General features: G+C 38.6%; 4 protein-coding genes across 5 annotated transcripts; 3 read left to right on the top strand and 1 right to left on the bottom strand.

Annotated features, from left to right (window-relative positions):
* The first annotated feature begins 1,860 nt into the window (after positions 1-1,860).
* LOC126583878 (histone acetyltransferase HAC1-like) lies at positions 1,861-12,649 on the top strand. 2 transcript variants are annotated; one of them, XM_050248414.1, is made up of 17 exons: positions 1,861-2,312; positions 3,076-3,296; positions 3,686-3,794; positions 4,109-4,400; positions 4,484-4,966; positions 5,121-6,976; positions 7,064-7,360; positions 7,452-7,730; positions 9,029-9,157; positions 9,258-9,458; positions 9,563-9,705; positions 9,800-10,112; positions 10,408-10,547; positions 10,932-11,010; positions 11,117-11,509; positions 11,624-11,841; positions 11,971-12,649. In XM_050248414.1, exons 2-17 carry the CDS (start codon positions 3,100-3,102, stop codon positions 12,083-12,085), a joined length of 5,244 nt encoding a protein of 1,747 aa, XP_050104371.1. In that variant the 5' UTR covers positions 1,861-2,312; positions 3,076-3,099; the 3' UTR covers positions 12,086-12,649. The 2 variants fall into 2 exon arrangements, with proteins under 2 accessions (XP_050104371.1, XP_050104370.1); XM_050248413.1 differs by having other exon boundaries at positions 2,985-3,296.
* Positions 12,650-13,363: 714 nt separating this feature from the next.
* On the top strand, positions 13,364-17,740 carry LOC126583879 (protein HIGH CHLOROPHYLL FLUORESCENCE PHENOTYPE 173, chloroplastic). The gene is made up of 13 exons (XM_050248415.1): positions 13,364-14,112; positions 14,339-14,551; positions 14,713-14,917; positions 15,005-15,080; positions 15,195-15,330; positions 15,418-15,522; positions 15,681-15,764; positions 16,605-16,694; positions 16,791-16,856; positions 16,945-17,001; positions 17,158-17,235; positions 17,313-17,360; positions 17,467-17,740. The coding sequence occupies exons 1-13, from the start codon at positions 13,495-13,497 to the stop codon at positions 17,536-17,538; spliced, it is 1,848 nt and encodes a 615-aa protein (XP_050104372.1). The 5' UTR covers positions 13,364-13,494; the 3' UTR covers positions 17,539-17,740.
* A 316-nt stretch (positions 17,741-18,056) lies between these two features.
* On the top strand, positions 18,057-19,620 carry LOC126583883 (uncharacterized). The gene is made up of 3 exons (XM_050248419.1): positions 18,057-18,678; positions 18,965-19,009; positions 19,227-19,620. The coding sequence occupies exons 1-3, from the start codon at positions 18,248-18,250 to the stop codon at positions 19,282-19,284; spliced, it is 534 nt and encodes a 177-aa protein (XP_050104376.1). The 5' UTR covers positions 18,057-18,247; the 3' UTR covers positions 19,285-19,620.
* LOC126583882 (uncharacterized) lies at positions 19,388-20,725 on the bottom strand. The gene is made up of 2 exons (XM_050248418.1): positions 20,187-20,725; positions 19,388-19,581 (listed from the first exon to the last, which is right to left on the bottom strand). The coding sequence occupies exons 1-2, from the start codon at positions 20,658-20,660 to the stop codon at positions 19,480-19,482; spliced, it is 576 nt and encodes a 191-aa protein (XP_050104375.1). The 5' UTR covers positions 20,661-20,725; the 3' UTR covers positions 19,388-19,479.
* Between the last annotated feature and the right edge of the window lie 5,496 nt (positions 20,726-26,221).

Genomic DNA, 26,221 nt, shown 5'->3' with positions numbered 1-26,221 from the left:
CAAAATTCCCTGATTTGGTGAATAAGGAGGAAGGGATCCGGAGACGATCCATTTCCTTGAGTACATTGTAAGTAGTCATTGCGGTGGGGCCATGCAACAAAATTTGCCTCATCACTCTCCTAGGTGGGTATGTGTGGCTCACATGCGTGGCGAAAAAAAAGAGTAAAAGGCTTCGCTGACGTAGCGTCATGCATTTAGACATGAACTCTTTATCGATATGGCTATAGCAGTATGGCTAGTGAGCCTTGTTGACCCAAAATTGGGTGGATAAGTGTTTTGAGTTGGATTTGGGATCTAGCCATGTCAATTTTACCCGTATGAAATTGCTCTAAATCACCTTAGTCTTTCCATCCAAACAATCACAACTACCTAAAGAGTTATAAGAATATTTGATAGAAGTGAGATGGTTAGAGTTTTAAATGACTGGAAAAATACAAAATATGTCAAATATTGTGCAGCTTAGGACTCTAGTGGTAGTGGTAGTGGTAGAAGAATTATTTTCTCCTTCATACATGAAATATTGAGAGAGAGAAAGAGAGAGAGGGAATCAAACGTAAGCCCTCAAGTGCAACATACTACTTACAACCTCTTGAATTTCTTTACCCTAGTTAAAATAAAAATTTGACTTTAAAACATCTTTCAATTTTTAAGAAAAAAAGAGATCACTAAACCAAAGCTTGGAAGAGTTTGAAAAACTATAAGATCAAAGGATAATATAATTTTTTTTTTTTTTTGAAATTGAGGATAAAATCAAGAGCGTTCTGTTATTTCTGTGCTTGGTTTTAATGGACTAGAATCAGGAAACATCCATTTTCTCTCTCTACCTATGTATTTCTTTTAACAAACGATATTATTTAAACTAGGGGGAGTGAACTAAGCCTCACAATGGGCTATCAATAATGGGGTTCAAATTCGCCATTTACAAGAATCAAACTTCCCACTCACAAGGGAAAAAGACTACCTTTGCATTTAGCTCTCAATAATCAATCTAATTTCAAATTTTTTGGTTGTAGATTTGCATATTATAATGTGACCCACGTCAAAAAGTCAGAAATCATAATAATTATAAAAATAATATTAATTAAGCACAATGAAAGTAAGGATTCATAATAATATTAATACTGTCACTTAGTACTACGGTCCAATAATATTCTTCTTCACTTTAAGGAGAGAGGTTTTAGGTTCGATTCTCGTCGAAGGCGAATTTGAACCACATTATTGCTAGCCCGTTATGAGGGTAATCCACCCCCTCTACTTTAGCGTAGATGATATATTTCGTACACAAAATAGTAATATCAATACTCGTTCTTGTATAGGTAGACATACCGTCATTGTTATAGTTAAAACGAGTTTCTCTTTATGAGGATGGAATGTGAGATTGAACTATTATTGTGAATGAATCCAAATCTTTCCAAGTATACAATCTTATTATTTATTGTTATACATATTAACCATGCACGCCTATGCACGCATAACCATGTTTAAGTGCGAAGTTATACACATATAAGCGTGCGCTTGAGCTCGTAACCGTGTTTTAAATTATCTGTTGCTTTTGAATTTATGTTTTGTTTCCTAAAAAAAGACAAATTCTTAGGCTCATGGTTCTAGGAGCATGAAGAACAAGACCCATCTCTCAATATTGAGAAAAAAAATATCAGTATATGGTCTATACTCCGAAAGACCATGAAAAAAGATAAAAATGAAAGGATAACATATCATTTTTGATGAAAATGTGTATGAAAACAGGGGCACTTGTGTAAAATCAAAGCTTGGTTCAATGGAGTGGACTCGGAAACACCCATCTTCTCCTCTCTCTTTATCTATCTATCTCCATCTGCGTCCCTTATGTCGTCCTGTTTGTGTCATCAATTCAATTATTTTGGTCAATTAAATCATAAACATATAAAAAAAAATTCCCAAATTTTAAATTAGTATAATTTCTCAGCAAATTAACCCCCAATTGAGCAATTGAGATTTGACTCGTTTGAGCCCCAAAAACCCAAAAGCCCCAAAATTTCGACTTCCTCTCGCTTTTCTTCTTCTTCTTCTTCTCCTCCACCTCCTCCTTCTCCCTCCTTCGTCGTAAGTTCGTGTTCGATTTCGACCCCCTTTTCCGCTCCGTGTCAATTCGCACGTGCGGTGTATCATTTGGGGACGGCGGTGCGAACCGACTTTCCCTCTCTCTGAATCCCAATCTCTATTCTCGCTCGCTCTCTGTCCGTATCTCGCAATCGCCGATCGTGGTCGAATGTACTGGTCGTGCTTTATCAAAGCCCTCTATCAATTTTGAGCTCCGATCGCTTATCCATCAGGTTCGTGTGCCACCTAGGGTTTGCTTCGATTTTTGCTTCGATTTTTGATTCGATTTGATTTGAGTATGATTGGGTTGATTATTGTGAAATTGGGAATTCAGCTTGTATTTGTTGACTGCTGAATTACTCAATTGCCCATTTGATTGCATAGGTTTAGGTTGCGCTCTTCCCTGGCCCCAATTTTGCCCCTTTGCTAATTGATTGTTTTATTCATTTCTTACAAGTTCAGTATCTGACTGCTTTATGGTGTTTAATTGTAGTAAGCGAAATTTACAAAGTTTATGTGAAAATGGTGGTCGATTTTGCTTAAAGTCATTTATCATTTTCAAAGATTTGTTATTTGGTATACTAATTTGATTCACATTTTGCTGAATTGTTTTGCATTGTATTCATACTTGTGCTATCCTAATTATTTTACTTGGTTTTCTGCTACTAAAACCCCCATGTAGTAAAACTTTGAGTGAAAAATGCAAGCGATTCTCATTAAATTCACTTGCATTTTGAATGGTTTTATATTGATACAAAAATGTGATCATCATGTTGGTAATTTTGTTTTCTCCTCCCTGCTACTAGTTTTTTGTCTGTGCTATTTCTCCTACTTAAGTAGACTCATGATTATGTGCTTTAGTTGACCGAATTACACGATTCATTGTTTTGTCACTGTATGTACAGTATGGAGGGAGTTTATTGTGGTTAAAGCATGAGCTGGCAGTGCAGTTCTAAAGGTTTTGTTTTTAAGTTATGCGTTACTTGCTAGTTACAGTCAGCGTGGTAAAGGATAAAGGAGATGAATGTGCAGACACACATGTCAGGACACATATCGGGGCAAGTGCCCAATCAGGCAGGATCTCAGATGCCTGTGCTCTCCCAGCATAATGGAAGTGCCCTTGCTCCCCAAATGCAAAATTTAGGTGGGCCTGCTCGTGCTATGTCCAACATGGATCCTGAATTTATGAGGGCACGCCATAGTGTGCAGGAAAGAATGTAAGATGCATTTCCTTTCGGTGTTCTATCATTATTTATATGGGCAGCAAGTTGCTTGTTAGCATGTCTCAGCTGACTTGTTTGTTCTTTGTTATTTTTTTGCGAAGCATGTTATTCCTTATTGATTGTTAATGTGTAGAATTGATATTGCTTACCTCCGTCTGAAATCAAAAGACATGTTATAAAATCAAAAGACATAATTTTTTTTAATTTTTATGAAGAAAGTATTCTTTTGCTTTTTGTTTTTAAGTTTTCTTTTTGCATATATATTTTTTTAACATGATATAGTTGTGCTAGCATGCACTTTTGTTAATTCATATATAACATTCGTCTCTTTATGTTAGAGCAATTGTTTACCTAAATACTGATGTTACCATTGTGCTTTTCAGACGCCAAATTATACAGCAGCGACAATTTTCCCAGCCAATGAATGACATGAAGTTAAGGGGGATTGTTCAAAAATTGGATGAGTGTTTATTGAAAAGTGCTCGGGACAAGGTTTCTCATTTTATTTTTTATTTGTTTCTCTATTCACTTCCCCTTTAACTTATTTAGACAGATATTTTTACCTCTCTTTTCTCAATGTTATTGAAACAGCTAAATTTTTTATATTTTGTTTTTAAAGCATTATTATTTTGATATTAATTTGAAGTCAAATCTGCTGGTTCACCTTTTGATTTCTTGACAGCTATTGAAACTCACTATACATGTATATAGTGATAATGTTCTTACTTGATCTTATTCTAATTCTGTATGAAATGGATATCATCTTAGTACGCTTATGATTCTGTTGTTTGCAAATCCTATTTCAGGATGACTATATGAACCCAGAAACGTTAGAGAGTCGTTTGCAAAATTTGATTAAGCGACCCTCAAATCAAAGCCAACAGTATCAACAGGCTGTTAATTCTTCCTCTCCTGCTGGTACGATGATACCAACACCCGGTATGTCACACAATGGGAATCCAAATATGATGGTTACTTCTATGGATGCTTCTATGAACACTGCTAGAGGTAGTACTGGCATAGCGCCTACTACAGTCAACACTGGAAACCTGGTGCCCACTGGTGCCATACATGGCGGTTCATTCAATAGATCTGATGGTAAAAACTGAGTTGTATCATCTTTTCCCCAAATTCCTCAAAACTGCTGCTTCAAACCACTGTTACAAAATTTGTTTTTGTAGGTTCTATGTCTAATGGCTATCAGCAGTCTCCTGCCAGTTTCTCCATTGGTACTGGAGGGAACATGTCATCAATGGGTGTGCAAAGAATGGCTAGCCAAATGATTCCTACCCCTGGGTTTAGTAGCAGTAATAATCAGTCTTACATGAATTCGGATTCTTCTAATAATGGAGGTGGGTTCTCTAGTGTTGATTCTTCAATGGTAACACAACCACAACAGCAAAAGCAGCATATTGGTGGTCAAAATAGCCGTATACTTCATAGCCTTGGCAGCCAAATGAATAGTGGAATAAGGTCTGGCATGCAGCAGAAATCATATGGGTTGCCAAATGGGGCTCTAAATGGTGGGTTGGGATTTGGGAACAGTTTACCAGTTGTTAATGATTCTGGCACTTCTGAGGGCTATCTAACCTCAACGCCCCACGCTAACTCTTCCAAACCATTACAACAGCACTTTGATCAACATCAGCGGCCGGTAATGCAAGGTAATTTCTTTGTGTGCATGCACATACATGCATGTACAGTATAGATGCATATATGAATTGACTGTTTGTCTATACGCTTGCAGGTTATGACTTTATTTGAGTAGTCTATCATAAAATAGGTAAATGTTTGACCAATGAATCATGTATTTACCAGGTGATAGCTATGGAGTGAGTAATGCAGATTCTTTTGGTTCTGGAAACTACTATGGTGCTGCGACCTCTGTTGGGTCAATGCTGAATCCTCAGAATTTGAATTCAGTCAGCTCGACACCCATGTCCAAGGCCATCTCTCCCCTTATAAATAGTCAGTCAAATGTACATGCTGCCCAGCAAAGTGTCCATGCGAAGCCTCAACAACTTGATCAATTGGAAAAGATGAATTTCCAAACTCCACTATCTTCAAGAGATAATATTTTCCAGTCTCATCAACAGCAACAATTTCAACAGCAACCTAATCAGTATCAACAGCAACCTAACCAGTATCAACAGCAGCAGCAATTAGGTCACCAACAACGTCAACAGAAGCAGCAAAATCAGCAGTCCCAGCATATGTTAAACAATGATGCTTTTGGTCATTCTCAAATCACACCTGATGTAAGTAGTCAAGCGAACCGTGGTGTGGACCACCATAGTGAAGTTATGCACCAACAAGGTACAGAGCAGTTCCAATTATCAGAGATGCATAACCAATTCCATCAGCACCCTGCTGATGATCGATTGAGGAATGCTCAGCATATCCCATCCAGTCAACATGGTATCTCCTCTTCGTTGTCTCAAACTTCCCAGCAAATGCAACAGATATTGCATCCTCACCAATTGGTTGCAGAGTCTCGAAATGATTTCAGCTCTCTTTCTGCTGGAGCTCAATCAGAACCAGTACTGCAGGATCAATGGCATCCTCAGTCACAAGATGGGAGTCACAGACAGGTCAACATTTCCCATGAGCAGCATCTCCAGGAAGATTTCCATCAGAGGATATCTGGGAAAGATGAAGCCCAATGTAATAATTTGTCTTCAGAAGGACCAAATGCTGTTCAAACAATTTCATCTAGAAGCACGTCTCGTCCCCCCAATTCATCGAGTGCTGTTATTGGATCTTCTAATGGCAATCGGGAGAAACAGTTCAAAAATCAACAGAGGTGGCTTTTGTTCTTGCGCCATGCTCGTTGTTGTTCAGCCCGTGAAGGGAAATGTCGCGAACTTAATTGTGTAACTGTTCAAAAACTGTTGAAGCACATGGTAACATGCAATTTACCTCAATGCCCACATCCTCGTTGTCACGTTACCAAGAAATTGGTTGATCATAACAAGAAATGCAAGGACCCAGCTTGCCCTGTTTGCCCTCCTGTTAGGAATTTTCTGCTGACGCATCCGAATAAGGCACAGAATCGTCAAGTTTCTGATTCTGGTTTGCAGAATTCAACAAATGGATCATGTAAAGCCTATGATAGTGAAGACACTTCAGCTAGATTGGTTTCGAAGACAAATCCGGCTGTTGAAACTTCTGAAGACAGGCAACCTTCTATAAAACGCATGAAGATAGAGCAGTCCTCTCAACCTGTTCATCCTGATAGTGTTAGTTCTGCAGTAAAAGCTTCTGTGGTTATTGAACCCCATGTACCCCAGGATTTACAGATCCAGGATTACCAACATGGAGAGATTTCTATGCCACTCAAGTCTGAGATTGCAGAAGTGAAAATGGAAGTTCCTTCAAGTTCTGGACAAGGGAGTGCTGATGAGATGAAGTATAGTGTTGAGGATAAGGGCAATCAAAGGCATGATGGTGAATCTGTCTCATATAATGAGTCCGCTGGTTTAGCTAAGCAAGAAAACATCAAACATGAGAAAGAAACTGATCCAGCTAAACATGAAAATGCTACGCATACTGTGGAAAATGCAGCTGGAACAAAGTCTGGGAAGCCTAAAATAAAGGGGGTATCAATGACTGAACTGTTCACTCCGGAGCAAGTTAGGGCTCATATTACAGGTCTCAGGCAGTGGGTTGGCCAGGTTAGTCAATGGATTGACACTCCTTCTTACCCTTCTCTCTTTGTTCTATTGGTTTCACTATTATAGGTAATTTATTTATTTTCACAGAGCAAAGCAAAGGCAGAGAAGAATCAAGCAATGGAGCATGCCATGAGTGAGAACTCCTGTCAGTTGTGTGCAGTTGAGAAGCTTACATTTGAGCCACCGCCAATATATTGCACACCTTGCGGTGCTCGTATCAAGCGCAATGCAACGTACTATACAATGGGGGCTGGTGACACACGACATTATTTCTGTATTCCATGCTATAACGAGGCTCGTGGAGACATGATAGTTGTTGATGGGACTAACATTCCAAAGGCAAGGCTAGAGAAGAAGAAAAATGACGAGGAGACTGAAGAATGGGTACGTTCTTTTTGCTGGAACAATGTTTTTGGTGACATAGTTTGATTGTTCTAGATAGTGAATCTTATGCTGTTCACCTCCTTATATGCAGTGGGTCCAATGTGACAAATGCGAAGCTTGGCAACATCAAATTTGTGCTTTGTTTAATGGCCGAAGGAATGATGGTGGGCAAGCTGAATATACTTGCCCTAATTGTTATATACAAGAGGTTGAAAGGGGAGAGCGTAAACCTTTACCACAGAGTGCTGTTCTCGGGGCCAAAGATTTGCCGAAGACAATACTAAGCGACCACATAGAGCAACGGTTATTTAAGAAACTGAAGGTGGAAAGACAAGAGAGGGCGAGGCAGCAAGGAAAGAGTTATGATGAGGTGGTTTATATAGTACTAAGTATTTGAAGTGCTATGAGGGATAGAGTACTGCATGATGCTTTTGCTTTTTTCTCTTATGCTGTTAGTATTCTGGTTCAGGAGATGAAGGAATAATAGATAGAAAGTCTACTGTTTAGTTTTGTCTTTTGATTGGTCTAGATTGTAGAAGGTAAGTTAAGGGGAAACTAAGGGAAGAGCATAGAAACTACCAGTATAACTACGAAGCTTCTAAGAATCATTTCTGGCTGCCTTAGGTATCACCATATCACACCTAGAGTTGAGGTGCATCACACAATGCTACGGAAAAGCACATGTTTTCTGGAGAACGCAATTACATGAACCTACATAAATCTTTCTTTAGTGATCATGGATTTATCCAGTGCAGGAATCACCAATATCAAATTATCTTTAACCAACATAATTCACTATATGGCTGTATTTTCCCAATACATGAATCCCGGACATAAGTGTCTTAGCTGCTGCCATGAACTGCCTTTCATTATTAGTGAAAGGATCATCATTTGGACCATCATACTTGCCGACCATTGATGAACTGATCAGATTAACCAACCAAAATTAGTTTCTGTCATAATGTATTGAACAGAAGCAAAGGCCTCTGTAACGGCCGACTGAGACTGAACCCAATTACCCAAGATTCCAAGTTGACCTAACATGATCCATGTGCCAAATTAGGGCCTGCGTTTGAAGCCTTGTTTCCGTGCCTTTCGTAAACTTTTACAGAAGGCTGCTCCCCTTAAGGACTTGGAGGCAGGACCAGTTACCACGTCTAAGCCTAATAGAAGTATATAATTGCATTGTTTGTGGTCTTGAGTTTTATCTTCTATAGGACAGTGTTTCATTTTTGGGCATCGGCGGCTTCATAATTTAGGGATAGTTCTTTTCAGTCTATTGTATATTGTATGATTGGAATTTAGCTGCACATTAGCTTTTGTTGGTATGCTACTATGCTACCATGTATCTCGGTTGCTTACCTTTTCAGTCTTTGTTAAAATCTTTGGCTAACTTTCTCTAGCTAGAGCAGTGGACACCTTGTCCCTGTTTTTTTCTGTTTCTTTTAATAAAATTATGTTTCTTACCAAAAAAATAGAAACATATACTTGATAATGCACTTCTAGGAAAAGTTACCATAGAATTGAAAGAAACTTTGATTTATGAATTAATGTTTGTATATGGTTTTCTGAAACAAGTATTGTGACTTTCAAAAGTGGAAAACCGGAAAGGTTTTTTCTTTTAATGTGATTATTGGCTGATTGTTTTTCTTTCCTTTGTGCTACTAGGTTCCTGGGGCAGAATCGCTTGTAATCAGGGTTGTTTCATCGGTTGACAAAAAATTGGAAGTAAAGCAGCGGTTTCTTGAAATTTTTCAGGAAGAAAATTATCCAACAGAGTTCCCATATAAATCTAAGGTAGGAAGATAATCAATGTTTAACTGATAATGAAAAGGGCTGTATTGCTTTAGGGTAACAGGAAAAGGTTCCAATATGCTAATTACATATTTTCCTCTAGGTTGTATTGTTGTTTCAGAAAATTGAAGGTGTAGAAGTATGCCTATTTGGCATGTATGTTCAAGAATTTGGAGCTGAAAGCCAGTTTCCGAATCAGCGCCGTGTATATCTATCGTACTTGGATTCTGTTAAGTATTTCAGGCCCGAGGTTAAAGCGGTGACGGGAGAGGCTCTCCGCACTTATGTTTATCATGAAATTCTGGTGAGGCTTAGGCTTTCAGTGATCTTGTTCTTCATGTTATCTTTTCTTTAGTTCGATATGTTCTCTTGAAACTATTGGCCTTAGTTTAGCATTCCCTTTTTCAGATTGGGTACCTTGAATATTGCAAGCTACGAGGGTTTACAAGCTGCTATATATGGGCTTGCCCTCCGTTGAAGGGTGAAGATTATATTCTATATTGTCATCCGGAGATTCAGAAAACACCAAAATCTGATAAGCTTCGTGAATGGTGAGCTTATAGAATTTTGTGAATTGTGTTGCAGTTATTTCGAGAATCAATTATCCTGTTTCTTACATTTTATTATCTCTGTGTTTTGTTTCAGGTATTTGGCAATGCTTAGGAAAGCTGCCAAGGAGGGCATTGTTGCTGAACTCACTAATCTATATGACCATTTCTTTGTAACCACAGCTGAATGCAAGGCCAAAGTCACTGCAGCTAGGCTGCCCTATTTTGATGGTGACTACTGGCCTGGTGCAGCCGAGGATCTGATTTATCAGATGCGTCAAGAAGAGGACGGGAGAAAACAGAATAAGAAAGGATCGACCAAAAAGACTATAACAAAAAGGGCTCTAAAAGCATCTGGTCAAACTGATCTTTCTGCTAATGCGTCAAAGGATCTGCTTCTAATGCACAAAGTAATTTTAGTCTTTCAACTGCATTATTGTTTTCACCCTTTGTGGATTTTCGGCTAGATATTCAGTGTTTTTTGCACTAATAAGTTCAGGGTTTTCAATTTGTTTTAGTATTTATCAGTCTTCGTAAAAGAATAGTGTTTGAAGTCTACCTGTAAATCAATATATGAAAGCTGTTCAGTAGGATGAGATTTTTATTAGATTAATTGCACTTTGTACAACTGATAAAAAAAGAATTAGAGATAATTTTTTTATCTTTTTATCTCTTTTGCTGACTTTTATATTTATGTTCCCTCAGCTTGGTGAAACCATTTCGCCAATGAAGGAGGATTTCATCATGGTTCATTTGCAGTACGCATGCTCTCACTGTTGTGTACTAATGGTATCAGGAAACCGTTGGTCCTGCACTCAATGCAGAAATTTTCAGCTTTGTGATAAGTAAGATTCTGAACTCCTGCATTCTGCTGTTACCTCCCTCCCCTTCAGAGCTTCCTAATACTGTATTAAATTTTGTTTGTATTACCTATTTTACTGTGTACTTGTTCATATATGACTAAATTGTGCTTATAGTTTGTTTGGAGAAGAATGGGTGAAGGTTCTGGTATTGTTGCTCAGGGTTTTGTTAGAATTCGCAGACAGTTTGACCGTTATACCTTCTCAGTTCAGAAAGTTGAATTTTTTTTGCGTTTTTCTACACTAGAAGTTTCTTACTGAATATATTGTTTTATACTTCTCACTGAATATTTAACATCAAAGTTTATCTTTTTATGGAATAAGGTTTGCCAATTGATTTTGTTCTAATTACTTTACATGGGACCACAGGTGTTATGAAGCAGAGCAAAAACGGGAAGAAAGAGAGAGGCACCCTATCAATCAGAGGGAAAAGCATGAATTGCGTCCTGTATGTGAATTGTCCTTGGTTCTAGCTTCAGTTCTCATGGCTCTGCAAGATCTTTGTACTTTTTTCAGAAAAACTACTTAGTACTGACATCATTTATATGTTGCAGTTTCAAATTACTGATGTACCTGTGGATACAAAGGACAAAGATGAAATTCTTGAGAGTGAATTCTTTGACACCAGACAGGCATTTCTCAGCCTTTGTCAAGGGAATCACTATCAGTATGATACTTTACGGCGGGCTAAACATTCCTCTATGATGGTCCTTTACCATCTTCATAACCCGACTGCTCCTGCGTTTGTGACAACATGCAATATATGTCATCTCGACATTGAAACAGGTCAAGGCTGGCGTTGTGAAGTTTGCCCTGAATACGATGTATGCAATAACTGTTATCAGAAGGAAGGCGGTGTAGATCATCATCATAAATTGACAAATCATCCATCCATCGCTGATCGCGATGCACAAAACAAAGAAGCTAGGCAAATGCGAGTTGTACAGGTGCTTTATATTTGTGTTTACATAATTGAAGATTTGTGTTGAACATGGATGTATTAGTGGAGGAAAGGCTAGGATGCCAATGTGGTTCTTATAACACTGTTTTCAATTTTGCAGCTTCGGAAAATGCTTGATCTTTTGGTGCATGCATCACAGTGTCGTTCTGCACAATGTCAGTACCCCAATTGCCGCAAGGTGAAGGGACTTTTCCGCCATGGAATTCAATGCAAAGTCCGTGCATCTGGAGGATGCGTTCTTTGTAAGAAAATGTGGTATCTTCTTCAACTTCATGCTCGAGCTTGCAAAGTATCCGAGTGCCATGTGCCGCGTTGCAGGTTCGTGGTTTAATTGTCTTCTATTATGACATTCGACTCTCTCTCTTTCTCTCTCTTAATTTCCTCTCCTTCGTCCCTCCCTCTTAAGGGTAATATCGTTGATTCTATTATATAAATGTATGTTTTCAGAGATTTGAAGGAGCATTTGAGGAGACTGCAACAGCAGTCTGATTCAAGAAGAAGAGCCGCTGTGATGGAGATGATGAGACAGAGAGCTGCTGAGCTACACAACAGTTCTGGGTGACCAAATTGTACATATAGAAACAGATGTTTTGGAGAACAAAGAAAATACCGACGGGGACGATAGTTTTCTTCTGCTCAGCTAACACACTAGCGGGAACCAGGCGGTGACAGCAAAAGTGGGGTTAGATGGTTAGAAGGATAAGCATTTTGCAGGACAGCATGTTGTTTGTTTTCACGTTTTAGGGAACAATTTTTTGGCTCTGATCTTCACAATTGAAGTCTCCCTAAGAGGAAGAAAGGTGAAGTTTGTCAACCAGCGCCCGCGCTCTGTTCGACAGCTGCTAAGTATGGCCCCCGTACGAGTGAAGCAGATAGTGATGTGTGTCTCAGTGCGGCTCGATTTGGTGATTCTTTGATTTTATCCTCGTGTAAACTGTGGACTGCAATTATTTAAGTGGCTAGTGTAGTATAATCTTTATCTAAAATGGCTTGTTAGGAAGAAATGTGGGAGGGAAGATAGTTTCAGATCCATGGTTTTTTGCCCCTTCTCTCCCTCTGTTATGCTGGTCTTCTGTTTGTAGATTGTGTTCTTATCAATGGAAGGAATAATTCCCTCTTTTTATAATTTAGTTTATAAATTTGGTCTCTTTAGTCGTACGATATACTCACATTGCTCTCTCTCTCTCTCTCTCTCTCTCTCAAAACCGGAATTCAGTTGGTTGTCTCTCCGTTCTCCAGCACTCTCTCTCTTGTTTTCTGCTAGATGATTGAATTAATCAATGATATATTTGTTCCCTTGCGCTCCCTCTCTTGTTTTCAGCCAAATGATTGAGCAACTCAACGGTGAATCAATGGACGTAAACAAGAAGATTTTGCAGTAAATAGGGTTTGCTTTGGCGTTTTGGCTTCTCAAGAATTTCTTGGAGCCTAACACGCTGTGTGCCACAAATATCATCGTGTTTTAAGTTACTCACACATTGATATGTGGGAAACATAAAACGCAGTGAAGATAGTGTTGAATGAAAAAGTTAAATCGCGTGCTAACTTAAAACACAATATCGACATTATCGGATAAAAAATTTAAAATATGTGACAGTGCGTTTACTCGGATGAACCCAAGGGCAAGTATGCAGTAGCAAAATGAAAGGGAAAAGGGTCCTCAACGTGGCACGTTTTGTCTCATGAAAAGCTCTCTTTTCAAACCCCAAATTATGCGTGTGTGTTTGGATATGTGGTATGTGCTGGAAATCTCAATCCTTGTCAGTTGTCACAACTTCTTCCGATATGTCCAACTCAAAACTCCCACCATTCATTTTCCCATTTTCCAACTATTTAATTTTATTCCATTATTTTCTCACCAAATTAAAAAAATAAAAGCAATTATCCAATAACAAAACAGAATAAAATTAACAGCAAAAACCAGAATCTGAATATTCGCGAACGGCTCTGTTCGTTGGCGCTAAAACCACCATGGCCGTCACTAAAGCCATCAGCACCACCAGCTTGAGCAATGGCAACGGCGGCGGCGGCGGTAAAAATAACATCACTCACTATTACCAATGGCGGAGGCCCATTTCTCTCCCAATCCCAAAACCCAACTCCCAAAACTTCACAATCGCCGCCCGAAACCGCTCGTTGTTAATTCCCAGGGCCGCCGGACCTTCCTCCGAACCCACCAACAATGGCGGCGGAAAAAAAACCAAAACCAAGAACAAAACTGTTGATCCTGCTTCTACTGAGGAGAAAAGTGATTCCCCAATTAATCAAATCCAAGAACAGCAGGAGCAGAAGCAGAAGCAGAAGCAGCTGGGATTGGATTTGGAGGACGTGAACCCAGTCGGGCTCGGTCGGAGGTCGCGCCAGCTGTTCGATGAAGTGTGGCGCAAGTTTTCTGGCCTCGGGCAGATCTCAAGAACCAGTCTTCCCGACGAAAGAGACGCGCTTGACGCTCTGCTCATCAGGGAAGGACCCATGTGCGAGTTCGTCATCCCCGGCGCCCAGAACACCACCGTCTTGGTCGTCGGCGCCACCTCGAGTATCGGCCGGATAGTGGTCCGCAAGCTCATGCTCCGAGGGTACACTGTTAAGGTGCTCCTTTCTGTCCAATTTTTTACATTCTTTTTGTGTGTTTTTTCATTTGGTTTTCGGGTTTGGTTTTTTGTTTTGTTGTTTTGTTGTTTTGATACAAGCGATATTGGGGAAGGGGGAGAATCAAGCTTGGAACTTCTGTTAATGGGTTTAATGCTCTTAACGAACTTAGCTACGAGCGATTTAGGTTTTATTGTATGTAATGTGTTGTGTGATGATGAATTAGGCGCTGGTGAGGAATGCTGATCAGGAAGTGGTGGAGATGTTGCCGAGATCGGTAGAGATTGTGACCGGCGATGTGGGTGATCCTGCTACCCTATACGCTGCGGTACAGGGCTGTAACAAGATTATCTATTGTGCTACTGCACGCTCTACCATCAGTGGAGACCTCTACAGAGTTGATCAAAGAGGGGTCTACAACCTCACCAAAGCATTCCAGGTGTGATCCTTATTGCCCATATCTTTGAAATGCTCCTTTTTGACATTTAGTAATCTGTTTCGGTTTTGATGTCTTTAAGTTCTTGTGTTGGTTCAATGTTGGATTTAAATTTAGCCCTCCGAGAGTTGCTTGTGTGAATCTTTTGACTCTTTGCATTGCAGGACTATAACAACAAAATGGCACAGTTACGAGCAGGAAAGAGTAGCAAGAGCAAACTTACTATTGTAAAGTTCAAGACTCCAGAGTCGGTGGATGGATGGGAAGTTCGTCAGGGGACTTACTTTCAGGATGTGGTTGCGTCTAAGTATGATGGAGGAATGGACGCCAAGTTCGAATTCACTTTCACCGGAGATGCTGTTTTCTCCGGTAAAGAAACTACGATAGGGGGGTATTGAGATTCTAAATGGGAAGCATTAATTAGTCCTTTTTCACTCTATTTCTCGCTGCATGTAGGATATGTTTTCACCAGAGGAGGGTATGTTGAACTGTCAAAAAAGCTTTCGCTTCCTTTGGGTCGAACCCTTGACAGGTAAGCAATATTTGCATTCTCAAATGGAGTTTCTTAAGACCTGGTTATGATAGATTCTTTATCGAACATCCATCACCTAAACTGTGAAGGCTTATTTGTATTTTCAATGTACAGGTATGAAGGTCTAGTTCTTTCTGTTGGTGGGAATGGAAGATCTTACATATTAATTCTTGAAGCTGGTCCTTCGGCGGATACATCTCAAAGTAAATTATACTTTTCTAGATTCAACACAAAAGCAGGATTTTGTAGGGTAAGGATCTCTTTTCTCATCTCTGTTTCTTTTGTGGAATGGTTGCAATATATGCTTTCACTAATTCTTTTACCCTGTAATTGGCAGGTCAGAGTACCGTTTTCATCATTCCGCCCTGTGAAACCAGATGATCCACCACTAGACCCATTCCTTGTACATACATTAACCATACGTTTTGAGCCCAGAAGACAGGTTTGTACGTTTCTGCTTTCTGTGTGTGAGATAAGTCGATGAATTTGTTTCATATGTTTTCCTCAAATCCAAAAACAATGTAAATTATTTTTTCTGTCTGTTTGATGAATACATTTCTTTGCATCTTTGCTGAATCTACTTAATATTTCTTCGCACAGAAAGCTGTTGAAGGACGTACGGGAGTGCAGCAGCAAGACCCAAGAAGTTTTATGCTTATACTAGAATACATAAAAGCTTTGCCAGTAAGTCTTTAATTTGAGTTGTGCTGATTGTTATATCGGTTTATGTTCTATATTTCTGGTTATTTTAGGTTATGTCCTGTTACCAAGAATTTCTCTTTCTTACTCTTGGTGACCAGATAGACTCCCTCCCGTACATGTATTTTCTAAACGTTTATGCATTTTTCACTTGAAAATCTCAAAAAACAACAACAAAGCCTTATCCCACTAGGGTTGGCTGTATGAATCTTAGAACGCTGCTACGCTCGGTTTTGTGCCAAGTCTTCTGTTAGCTCCTACAACACCACTTGAATATCTCAATGCTGAAAAATTTGCTCAACGCTTTCAGGCTTTAACCATAACAGAGTGAATATCTACATAGAACTCTTAGTCCCTTGAGTACGCTTGTGATTCTTGCTAATGGTTCCCCGTTTTCACATTTCTACTATGAGAGCCAATGTTTTCATCAATGAGTTATAAACCAAAAGTCAAACCCTTTCAAAACTGATTGTTCTACCAATGAACCCATTTTTTGACAGTCCGAGTTTGAAGAAAATTTTCGTTGAATCATTTTATTAACAACTACCGCTCTGACCTCGAAGTTAAATAACCGTTTTTATAAATCCTTTTTCATCAATGGTTTGCTAAAGATAATACTAATGTTTTCTTCTGGATATTCGCATTGAGAAGCTATGTAACTATCCATTAAGTGTGGTTAATGAGATGGAATGGACGGTTTAGTTAGTGATGACATATGTAGAGTAATGGTCATGCATGATTATTTGTATGAGCTGTATACAGAGACTAGGATTGCATAAATTTTACAGTCTTAAACCGAATGTGATAATGGGACGCGTTTTGCAGACTGGGCAAGAAACGGACTTCGTTTTAGTTTCTTGTACCGGATCAGGAATAGAACCTAATAGAAGGGAGCAGGTTCTTAAAGCAAAGAGGGTTAGCTCTTTATCTTCCTCTTTGTCACTCAGTGAACAGGTTACCTTTTTTTCGTTTGTAACTTCGTTAATTATTTTACTGTTGAAATTTCTCCAGGCTGGGGAAGAGTCATTGCGAAAATCAGGGCTTGGATACACCATCATTCGTCCTGGTCCCCTGAAGGTGGAGTTCTTACTCTACAATTCACGACTACCCCCCCCTACATTTTGGTTTTCCCCCTATCTGATGAGAATCAGTTTGGTTTATACAGGAAGAACCAGGTGGACAACGCGCTCTCATATTCGACCAAGGAAACAGGATTTCTCAGGTTAGAATGATCGATGTATTAAAAGTTTTGCTTCATCTAGTAAGTACTAATTGAAGTCACCTCAATCCCTTTTCACTTGACGAAAACAGAGATTTTTCTTTTGGTTTCTATATGACATCATTGAACATCTAACCTAAACTAGCATCTGTGAATCAGGGGATCAGCTGTGCCGATGTAGCTGATATCTGCGTGAAGGCATTGCATGATTCGACTGCAAGGAACAAAAGCTTTGATGTGGGTGAAAATCTTTTTGCTGTTACTATATTACTCTCAACTGACATAATGCTAAGCAGATATTGAAACTTTTCCAGGTATGTTATGAATACGTTGCCGATCAAGGAAAGGAACTTTACGAGCTGGTAAGGGCCAAGAAAAATCGATTCATTAGATTCTGTATATTGAAAGCAAATATGTACCACAAATATAAGCTTGTCACCACTTCGATTCTACGAACTCCCTCTGCAGGTGGCGCATTTGCCTGACAAAGCCAATAACTATCTGACACCGGCACTGTCCGCTCTAGAGAAGAATACCTGATCGTGCGGAGCACGGATGATCTAATGTTCCTAAGATAAGAGTACATTTGTAAAGCTGCATACATGCCAACATTTTCGTGCTGTAAATTCATGTGTAGATGCCCAGATGGGTTTGCATCGTTCGTTGTCATGAATCGGGTCGAACGTGTATATAACAAGCACTACAATTACATGCTTAATTACAAAGCTCAGTTTCTGATTAACACAGGAGGAATTTCTTGATACCCTCCCTTCAATGGAAGGTAAAAACAACAATGCCTTTATACGTGAAAACTGGAAAAACAAGGTTAGGGTTTAGGTGGAAGATTTTAAATTTCAACGGTAATATAATCCCGAAAGCAAAACATCCCAATGCGGCAGTGAGTCTCTGCAACTTTCTCACATGGTAAACAAGCGATTCTGCCATACAATCGAAAATATAAATCTCTTCATCTGTCAGATCACGTGAATGAATTACGAATATAAAGTTATATTCCGGTCGCACACAAAATTTACCCACGTAAACACATATCTTGAGGTTAGCATACTTGACACGTATAGCCAGCAGAGGAAAGCAACTCTTGGCCAAGGACTCCATATCACAGATTCACACACACAAGTTGAATGGATAAGAAAAATCTGAGAATCCATTCATCGCATGCAGTTGGTCTCTTTTGGCTTGAAATGAACCTACCTCAAAGAAATACTGCTTCCAGAATTTGTACAAGAACATGCTAATTTATTATGTCCCAACTTCTCCATTCCTTCTCAATAAAATCCCACCACAACTTGAAAAAACCAACATCGCCAACAAGATTAACAAAGCCAATGGTATTACCATCAGAAGCACTTCCCAAGCCACCAGCAGCAGCAGCAGCAGAAGAAGCAGAAGCAGAAGCTTTCTCTTAGCAACTGCAGGGTTTCTTGCAGCTGCTGCAGTTTTAGCTTCTGCCGGTGCAGTTGAGTCTCCTGAGCAATCTGAGACTCTAGAAAATATTCCCCAGACACTGTCTGGAGAGTGTGCTTTGCCCAAGGATTGCAAGAAACCAAGGATTCAAAGACCAAAGTCTAGAAGGGCAGAGTCTTGCACAATTAAGTGCGTCACCACCTGCATTAGAGGTGGTGAGGGCTCACCTGGTGAAGGCCCCTTCAATGTCAGGAGGTACAAATATTTTTCTTTTTCAAATTATGTTTCTTAATAGGCTTGCTCGGCCGTAACTGTAAAGAGTCATTCCACATGAAAATTTCAGTCTAACAAATTATGCGCGCGTAACACTAAAATCACAAAAACAAATTTTGTTTTCCTCGTATTCAACTGCAGTTTGTCTGCAAAGGAATTCTGAGTATTTTGCTTTCTTGATTGATCAGCTATATATGTGTTTTTTTCCCTGCCTTTCTTAAATCTTATGCCATTACATTTGGTGTTTGATGATCTTGTCATGCCGCAGGCCTATAGTTGTTTTCAAGCAAGGATTTAGAAGCCGGCAATATTGGTACGTCTTCCTCTTCAATTTAAACTCTGCAACTGAGAATTAACGGTCACCATTTTTATTTTATTTTTATGTTCTTTAAACATTTGTACAAAAGGCATTAAAGCTTCATCATATCCTCATCAACAACCATATATATGTTTCATGTATTTGATCTAACATCTGTATCTGTAAATACCCCATTCTAATGTTTTTTTCTGTAAAATTTGATATTTTGCAGTTTGGTGGAGTGCTCAGATATTTGCAATTTAATTAAAGATGGTGACGACGGGCCTTAAATTTAGTTTTCGAAAACCAGAAAACTGTATAGCTTTCAGTTTCATTCCTTGTCAAGGAAGAAAAGAAAATTTCTTTATTTTTGGGGATGAGAGTTTATGCATGTTTACTCAGACATTGTATTATTTATATACAAAGAGGCATCAAAGCCTTGATGTAGAAAATACAGAGGAAGTGGGCGAGGCATAGGGGACCTTTCAAATTCTACTTCTTTGGCGTCCTTCCTCGTTCTTCCTCTCATCTTCTCTCCCATGACCTCCACCAATATTATTAGCTTCCCTTTCTGCCTCATCCACCATCTGTCATAATCTAAAGTAAATGAGAATATGTTTATTATAGTTGCAATACACACACACACACACACACACACACTCACACATTTCTCTTTTCTTTCTCCTCAGAATTATTATGCAAACAGTTTAAACAAATTAGCACAAATTAGATCTCAATTATATAGCTTGATGGTGTTACGGTTCAAATAAGAGTACTACTCATTTGAAAGAAAAAAAAATGTTTTCTTTAGCAATATATATGGAGAAACCATTTGTATAATGACACGTGATGTACCATCCCGTGTACTGATCACACTGAAAAATCTCTCATATATATGATGTATTACTAGACTGTAAATCTAGACTATGGGTTAAGATTATATTATTTTAATCTGAATATGTAGTTAAGTTCATATTTATTACCGTCGACGATATGTGTATTTGTTCTTGGCAAGAGAACATTTATTTGAAGTCGTGAGTCTCTTGTTATGAAGAGTAACTATAACATTCATAACGCATGATTAAAACCCAAAAGAGGTCCTAGTTTCGATTTCATTCACCCTCCCACCATCGCTGGTATGACAAAGCACTCGTAAGTAATTAAGTATCAAAGAGATGTGAGATAGAGAGACCTTGTTCGTGGTTTCAGGAGACAGGGAGGGTAGAATGTCAACAAGATGTGTTCTAACCCGGTGCAAGGCATCCTTGGTGATTCCATGCGCAGCCCCAGTGACATCTTTGACGACACTCTCTAAGAAGTGGCGTGCACTGTCCAAAGCATCAGCAGGAACAGCAGCAGCTGCCACCTTCTCCAACAGTCTGTCCTTGATGGCCCCCAAGTTCCACCTTATATGGTCTGCAGCCACACCCAATCCCATCGACGACGGCAGCAGCGACGATGGTTCTTGATTTGCTTTGTTATTGCTCACTTTGATGGCATAGGAAGGAGAGTACAATTCTCCTTGACCCACATTAGCATCAAGGTTTGCTTTGTTGTTTCTCACGTTGATGGAATAAGCAGGAGAGTACAGTTCTCCTTGACCCACATCATCATCGTCACTTCCTCCCTTTGACCCATTTTTGCTTCTGTTTCTACTCTCTTCCATGAATTAGGTTTAGGTTTTTTCTATGTCAATATTTACTTTTATGGATTTAAGTGTTGATGGCGATTGAGTTGTCTTTGCAAAAGTGCCACCATATACTCTCTGTGTGTTTGGAGAGGAGAAGGCTGAGAGAGTCTGAGATGATGAGGCTGCATGTTTGCCTTCCCTTGATGCTTAACACCTGTCCCTTAACTCCTATTATATTCAGGTTTGTGGCATTACATAGATATGACACGCGTACGCGTATACTAATACATGCATGCACAAACACTTTAATGTAGAGACGAGATTTTATATGTTGGAAAATAAAGTCTTATATCTGGCGTAAACAAAATATTTTGGCTTATTATATTAACACTTCATAAATTATTGAATAAATTTTACCTACTTAATACACTTTATATTTGCTATTTCAATTAAAAATTATCTTAACATGTATTTTCCCATAATATCTTTGCACCCCACATTCTCAATATACTCCTTACATTTTCTATATACACTCCATATTTTCTGTACACTCCACATTTCTCAAATCATATAACACTCATTTTTAAATTTCAGGGATTGAATCTAAACATTTGAACGTTTAGTTTGCCGAGTGATTTCAAATTATATGAACGTTTAGTTTGCCGTATGATTTCAAATTGAATGATTTGAAAATTGTTTAGGTTGATTTGAACGTTTTTCAATAATAATAATAATAATGATTTCAAAGCTACCATTCTGTTTCCATTTTCTTGTGCATATTTTGGTCGAACCAAGTCGACCTGCAAGAAAGCATCTTTGAATAGTGCAAGAAAGCACCTTATGAATGCCATTGACTCACTCTATAATTAGTTCGAGGGCCATGGCTTTTGAATTATGAGAGTCATAAGTGCTAAGTCTTGAATTATGAGATTGAGTAGGACTTCAGGGGCCATGACTTGTGCCCTCATTAATTCTACAATCAGATCATGATCTCCCAGAAGGACATGACCATGCTATATTCATTATAACCACTGCCTAGTTGAATATAACCATTAAAAAAACGTTCTTTTTAAAAATGTACTCTCTCCTGGCATTCAATATATTTCAGTTCAATTTCTAAAACATAACTTAGTCACAATTAAGACATATTGTTTTGATGGTGGCTACATTATTTAGACCTGGTAATAGCTTAAATTGTTCCACACGATCTTGTCAATGCCGATGTGTAATTGTCTTCCTTCTTATGGTCAATGAAAGCAAATGCAACCAAACATGTAATATCAGTTGAAGTTACCCCTACAATTTCCAGTTGTGGAAAACGATGCCTATTAGTCTTGTACGTGCAATCCATGATAAGCACATGTGGGAAACAATGTAAGATATCAACATTAATTGGGTGAGTCCAAAACAAGTCACTAACAACATTATCAACACCAGTACTTCGATAATGCTCAATATGGTTGTACTCAGCCAACTTACCTAACAACTGTTGCATTTCTGATCTTCCTGCTTTTTCTTTTGTCTGCTAATAGTGTCTTGGGTTGTATAATGTCCTTGTTGTACATTAAATAAATCTTTTTTCTTCATGGTGTTCAAAATAACTTTGGGTCTCACTAAACTTGTAGACATGTCAACTAAAAGTTCATTCTGCTCTTTAGTTAATCGTCCGACAAAAGAATGCCCTTCAAGATATTGTGAATAGGTAAGGTTATGCACCCCACACTCAACCTCCAATTTCCAGTCATCTCCTTCTCCAATGTTGACTCCTTTTTCAACATAAATGGACATCCGCATTTTTCAGTACCAGTATTCCTAGGTTCTTTCTTCTTCTTATCCTTTGCATCAGAATTTTGGTCATTAATATCAGACTTCTTCAATGTGGATTGGTACTCGCCACGTCTCTCACAAGCAAATGTTATTTGAGCTCTCTTCCTCCTTCAGTCAACCCCTCCTGCATTAGACCTCTTGATGACAATAACCATATTATTCTTTTTTCCTTGTGCGCGAGTCCAATTAAGCAAATCATTTTTACTTTTAAACACATGTCCATACAAGATCATTGCCATTTGCCACTAACAAAATGTTTGTAGACATGCTAAGATTCCAACCCATATGCTATTCCCTATTATGAACCTAATGCGCTATGCTGCATAAAAGAATGCTAGAGTTTCCATGAAATTCACAGATGCATATTTAGTAATGAATCTTGTTACAGAATCCTTGATGGATTAAAGACTTTGGAAATCTAACCATAATTGAAGAACCAATAAAAGTATAGAATACAAGAAACAAAGCCTGACCATTTATAAGGGTTTAATAATATACTAAAAATAGTTACCTTGCCTGTTTTAAATGCATTTGTGTAATCAATGATGCTCGTTGTTGCAACCTCAGTGTTCCCTGTAAATGTATTGCCTTGTGTGCTATATTGTTTAAATACAATAAAAAATCGTATCAAATCCTCGTTTATTTATTAAGAATCATACACCTCAATTATTTGCTAAAATTATACAACTCAATATCAATATTAGCCTTATACTTTAATTAGTAAGGGGGCGTAGTCTTATGCAAATGATCAATAAAGCTTCTAATTTGGACAAAAAATGCTGACTAAAATTTTGACAAAAGATGTTGCCTGGGATTTAAAGCATATGTGGGTTTGTTTTCAATTCCACCATTAAAACCCATGTCGTTTGTTTTTAATATTTGGTGGTAATTTTAGGCGTTTAATTCTTTATGTAATCCATGTGATCTCTAAAAGATGAATATGAACAGATAAGCTTAAATAACTAGGGGTGGGTTCGGTTTAAATTGGTTCGGTTTTTTGCCAAAACCGAAACCAAATCGAAATTTCGGTTCGGTTCGGTTCGGTTCAGTTTTTTTTCGGTTCGGTTTTTTCCTGTTCGGTTTCGGTTTTTTGTTTTTTTTTTCAAAAAATGAAAAACATTGAAATTTTAAATTTTAACATATCCAACACAATTATAACATAAGCATTCTAACTAGAATCAAAGACAATGAAAATAAACATTTAAAGTTGAACTAAAATCATCAATCAAGTCTTCCAAAGTCCAAACTAACAACCTCACAACACAAAAATCGTACAAATGACTTAGAAAAGTTAAATTGTATGATGTTGTTCAAAGATCAGGGTTGTTTGCTTGTAACTGCATGTTGACAACTTGATTAGTAAAAGTAATGCGTGGGTGGATTTATTTAGTGTGTGTTGGATTCTTTTCCATCACAAATTACCCAAGTAATCTACCCGAAATAAATGTTTATGGATTCTGTTACATGTTATATGAGAGTAGATTTGGAAAAGAAAGTTGGGGCAGAAGTAGACAGTGCTATGGAGATGGATGTAGGTACTTCAGGAGGAGGTTTGGTTCCGGAACCTTATATGGGGGAGGAATAATAGGTTAGGGTTTAGAGTTTTTATAGGCCTTTTTTTTTTTTAATATTTTGAGCTTAAAGTTTGGCAACACATTGGGTTAGCACATTTTAACTTGCAAATTGGGTTTAGAAAATAATACCCAAAACAAATAATTAAATAAAAAAAATTAATTTAATTAATTCGGTTCGGTTTCTAGATCACTAAAATTGAACCGAACCAAAATAATTTGGTTTGGTTCGGTTTTTTTAATTCGGTTCGATTTTTTCGGTTTCGGTTCGGTTTTCGATTTTTTTCGGTTTTTGGTTTTTTGAACCCACCCCTATAAATAACACAACAAAACCAGGATTAAATAATTCTTGACATCGTCGAAATCAATAAAACAATGGAAAATATGAAGTCTTACCTCATGTGAAGCTTCCGAAATATCGATTTCATGTCCATTCGTCATAAATAATTTTTCTCAATCAACGTGTTAGTAGTTTAACTCCGCCGTGTAAGTTTATCTTACATTGCCGGTCCCAAGCCCGGATAAAGGAGGAGGGGGGGCGTCAGGTAGTCGACAGCCGGCACTCCATGATCACGTCGAATCCTTATGAAAATGAATCCAAAATGAAATTGCGCTAAAGCTAGGGCGTCACCCATAAGTGGCGCGCTGTGTGGCCCGAGCACAGTGATAAGTGAGCAAGGGTCGCTGTATCTCCATCGGCACCCGGATGCAGTGTTAAATGAGCAAGGGGGCTATAGAAACTTCTTTTCGAACGACTCCACTCAAAGTTGTTTGGGAGCATATGCTCCTATCAACTTTACACGGGACACACAAAAGAAGTACTTTGATCCTATTAGACGGGGAAGGGTGAAGAAGCTAGGACAGAAGGGTAGAGTTCAAGAGAGCAAAATGCGTTTAGGAACGTGGAATATAGGAACCTTGACGGGAAAATCTATGGAAGTAGTAGAAGTTATGGTGAGGAGAAGGATAAATATTATGTGCCTACAAGAAACTAAGTGGGTTGGTCGTAAGGCAAAGGATCTAGAAAACTCAGGGTTTAAACTATGGTATTCGGGCACAAATAGAACGAGAAACGGTGTTGGCATCATCGTGGACAAGACCTTGACACAAGATGTTGTAGATGTCAAGAGGGTAGGAGATAGAATCATGGCAATCAAGATTGTAATAGGACAAGAACTTATCAATGTGATTAGTGCGTACGCACCTCAAGTAGGGTTGGATACGAGTTCGAAGGAGAAATTTTGGGAAGACCTTGGAGACTTGGTGCAAGGAATTGCTCAGACGGAGAAGTTATTTATAGGAGGAGATTTAAATGGACACGTGGGCAGGGAGACAGGCAACTATGGAGGTTTTCATGGTGGCCATGGTTTTGGGGAGAGAAATGAGGATGGGGAAGCTATCTTGGATTTTGCAATGGCATATGATCTCTTCTTAGCCAACACCTTCTTTAAGAAGAGAGAAGAACATGTGATCACCTACAAGAGTGGGTCGTCAAAAACACAAATAGATTTTCTTCTAATAAGGAAAGAGGATCGTATAACTTGTAAGGATTGCAAAGTTATACCAGGAGAGAGCGTGGCTAATCAACATCGCTTGTTGGTGATGGATGTACATATCAAAAGAGTGAGAAAAAAAAACAAGACTTGGAAGTGCCCAAGGACTAGATGGTGGAATCTAAAAGAAGAAAAACAAGCCATTTTCAAAGAGAAAGTAATCACCCAGTGTGTGTGGGATAGAGAGGGGGAAGCTAACCAAATGTGGGATTCCATGGCTAGTTGTATCCGAAAAGTAGCAAAAGAGGTATTAGGAGAGTCCAAGGGCTTTGCCCCACACCAAAAGGAATCTTGGTGGTGGAATGAGGAGGTACAAACAAAGGTGAAGGCTAAGAAGGAATGTTGTAAAGCCTTATACAAGGATAGGACCGATGAAAATGGTGAAAGGTATAGAAAAGCGAAGCAAGAGGCGAAGAAAGCTGTGAGAGAAGCTAAGTTAGTGGCTTAAGACGATATGTATAAGCGACTAGATACCAAAGAAGGAGAGTTGGATATCTATAAACTAGCTAGAGCAAGGGAAAAGAAGACAAAGGACCTAAACCAAGTGAGGTGCATCAAGGATGAGGATGGAAAGGTTCTTGCTACAGAGAACGCGGTTAAAGACAGATGGAAAGGTTATTTTCATAATCTTTTCAATGAAGGACAT

Source organism: Malus sylvestris, chromosome 9 (assembly GCF_916048215.2).
Source record: "Malus sylvestris chromosome 9, drMalSylv7.2, whole genome shotgun sequence".
NCBI classification, from domain to species: Eukaryota; Viridiplantae; Streptophyta; class Magnoliopsida; order Rosales; family Rosaceae; genus Malus; species Malus sylvestris.
This window is presented reverse-complemented; position numbering and strand designations above follow the sequence as displayed.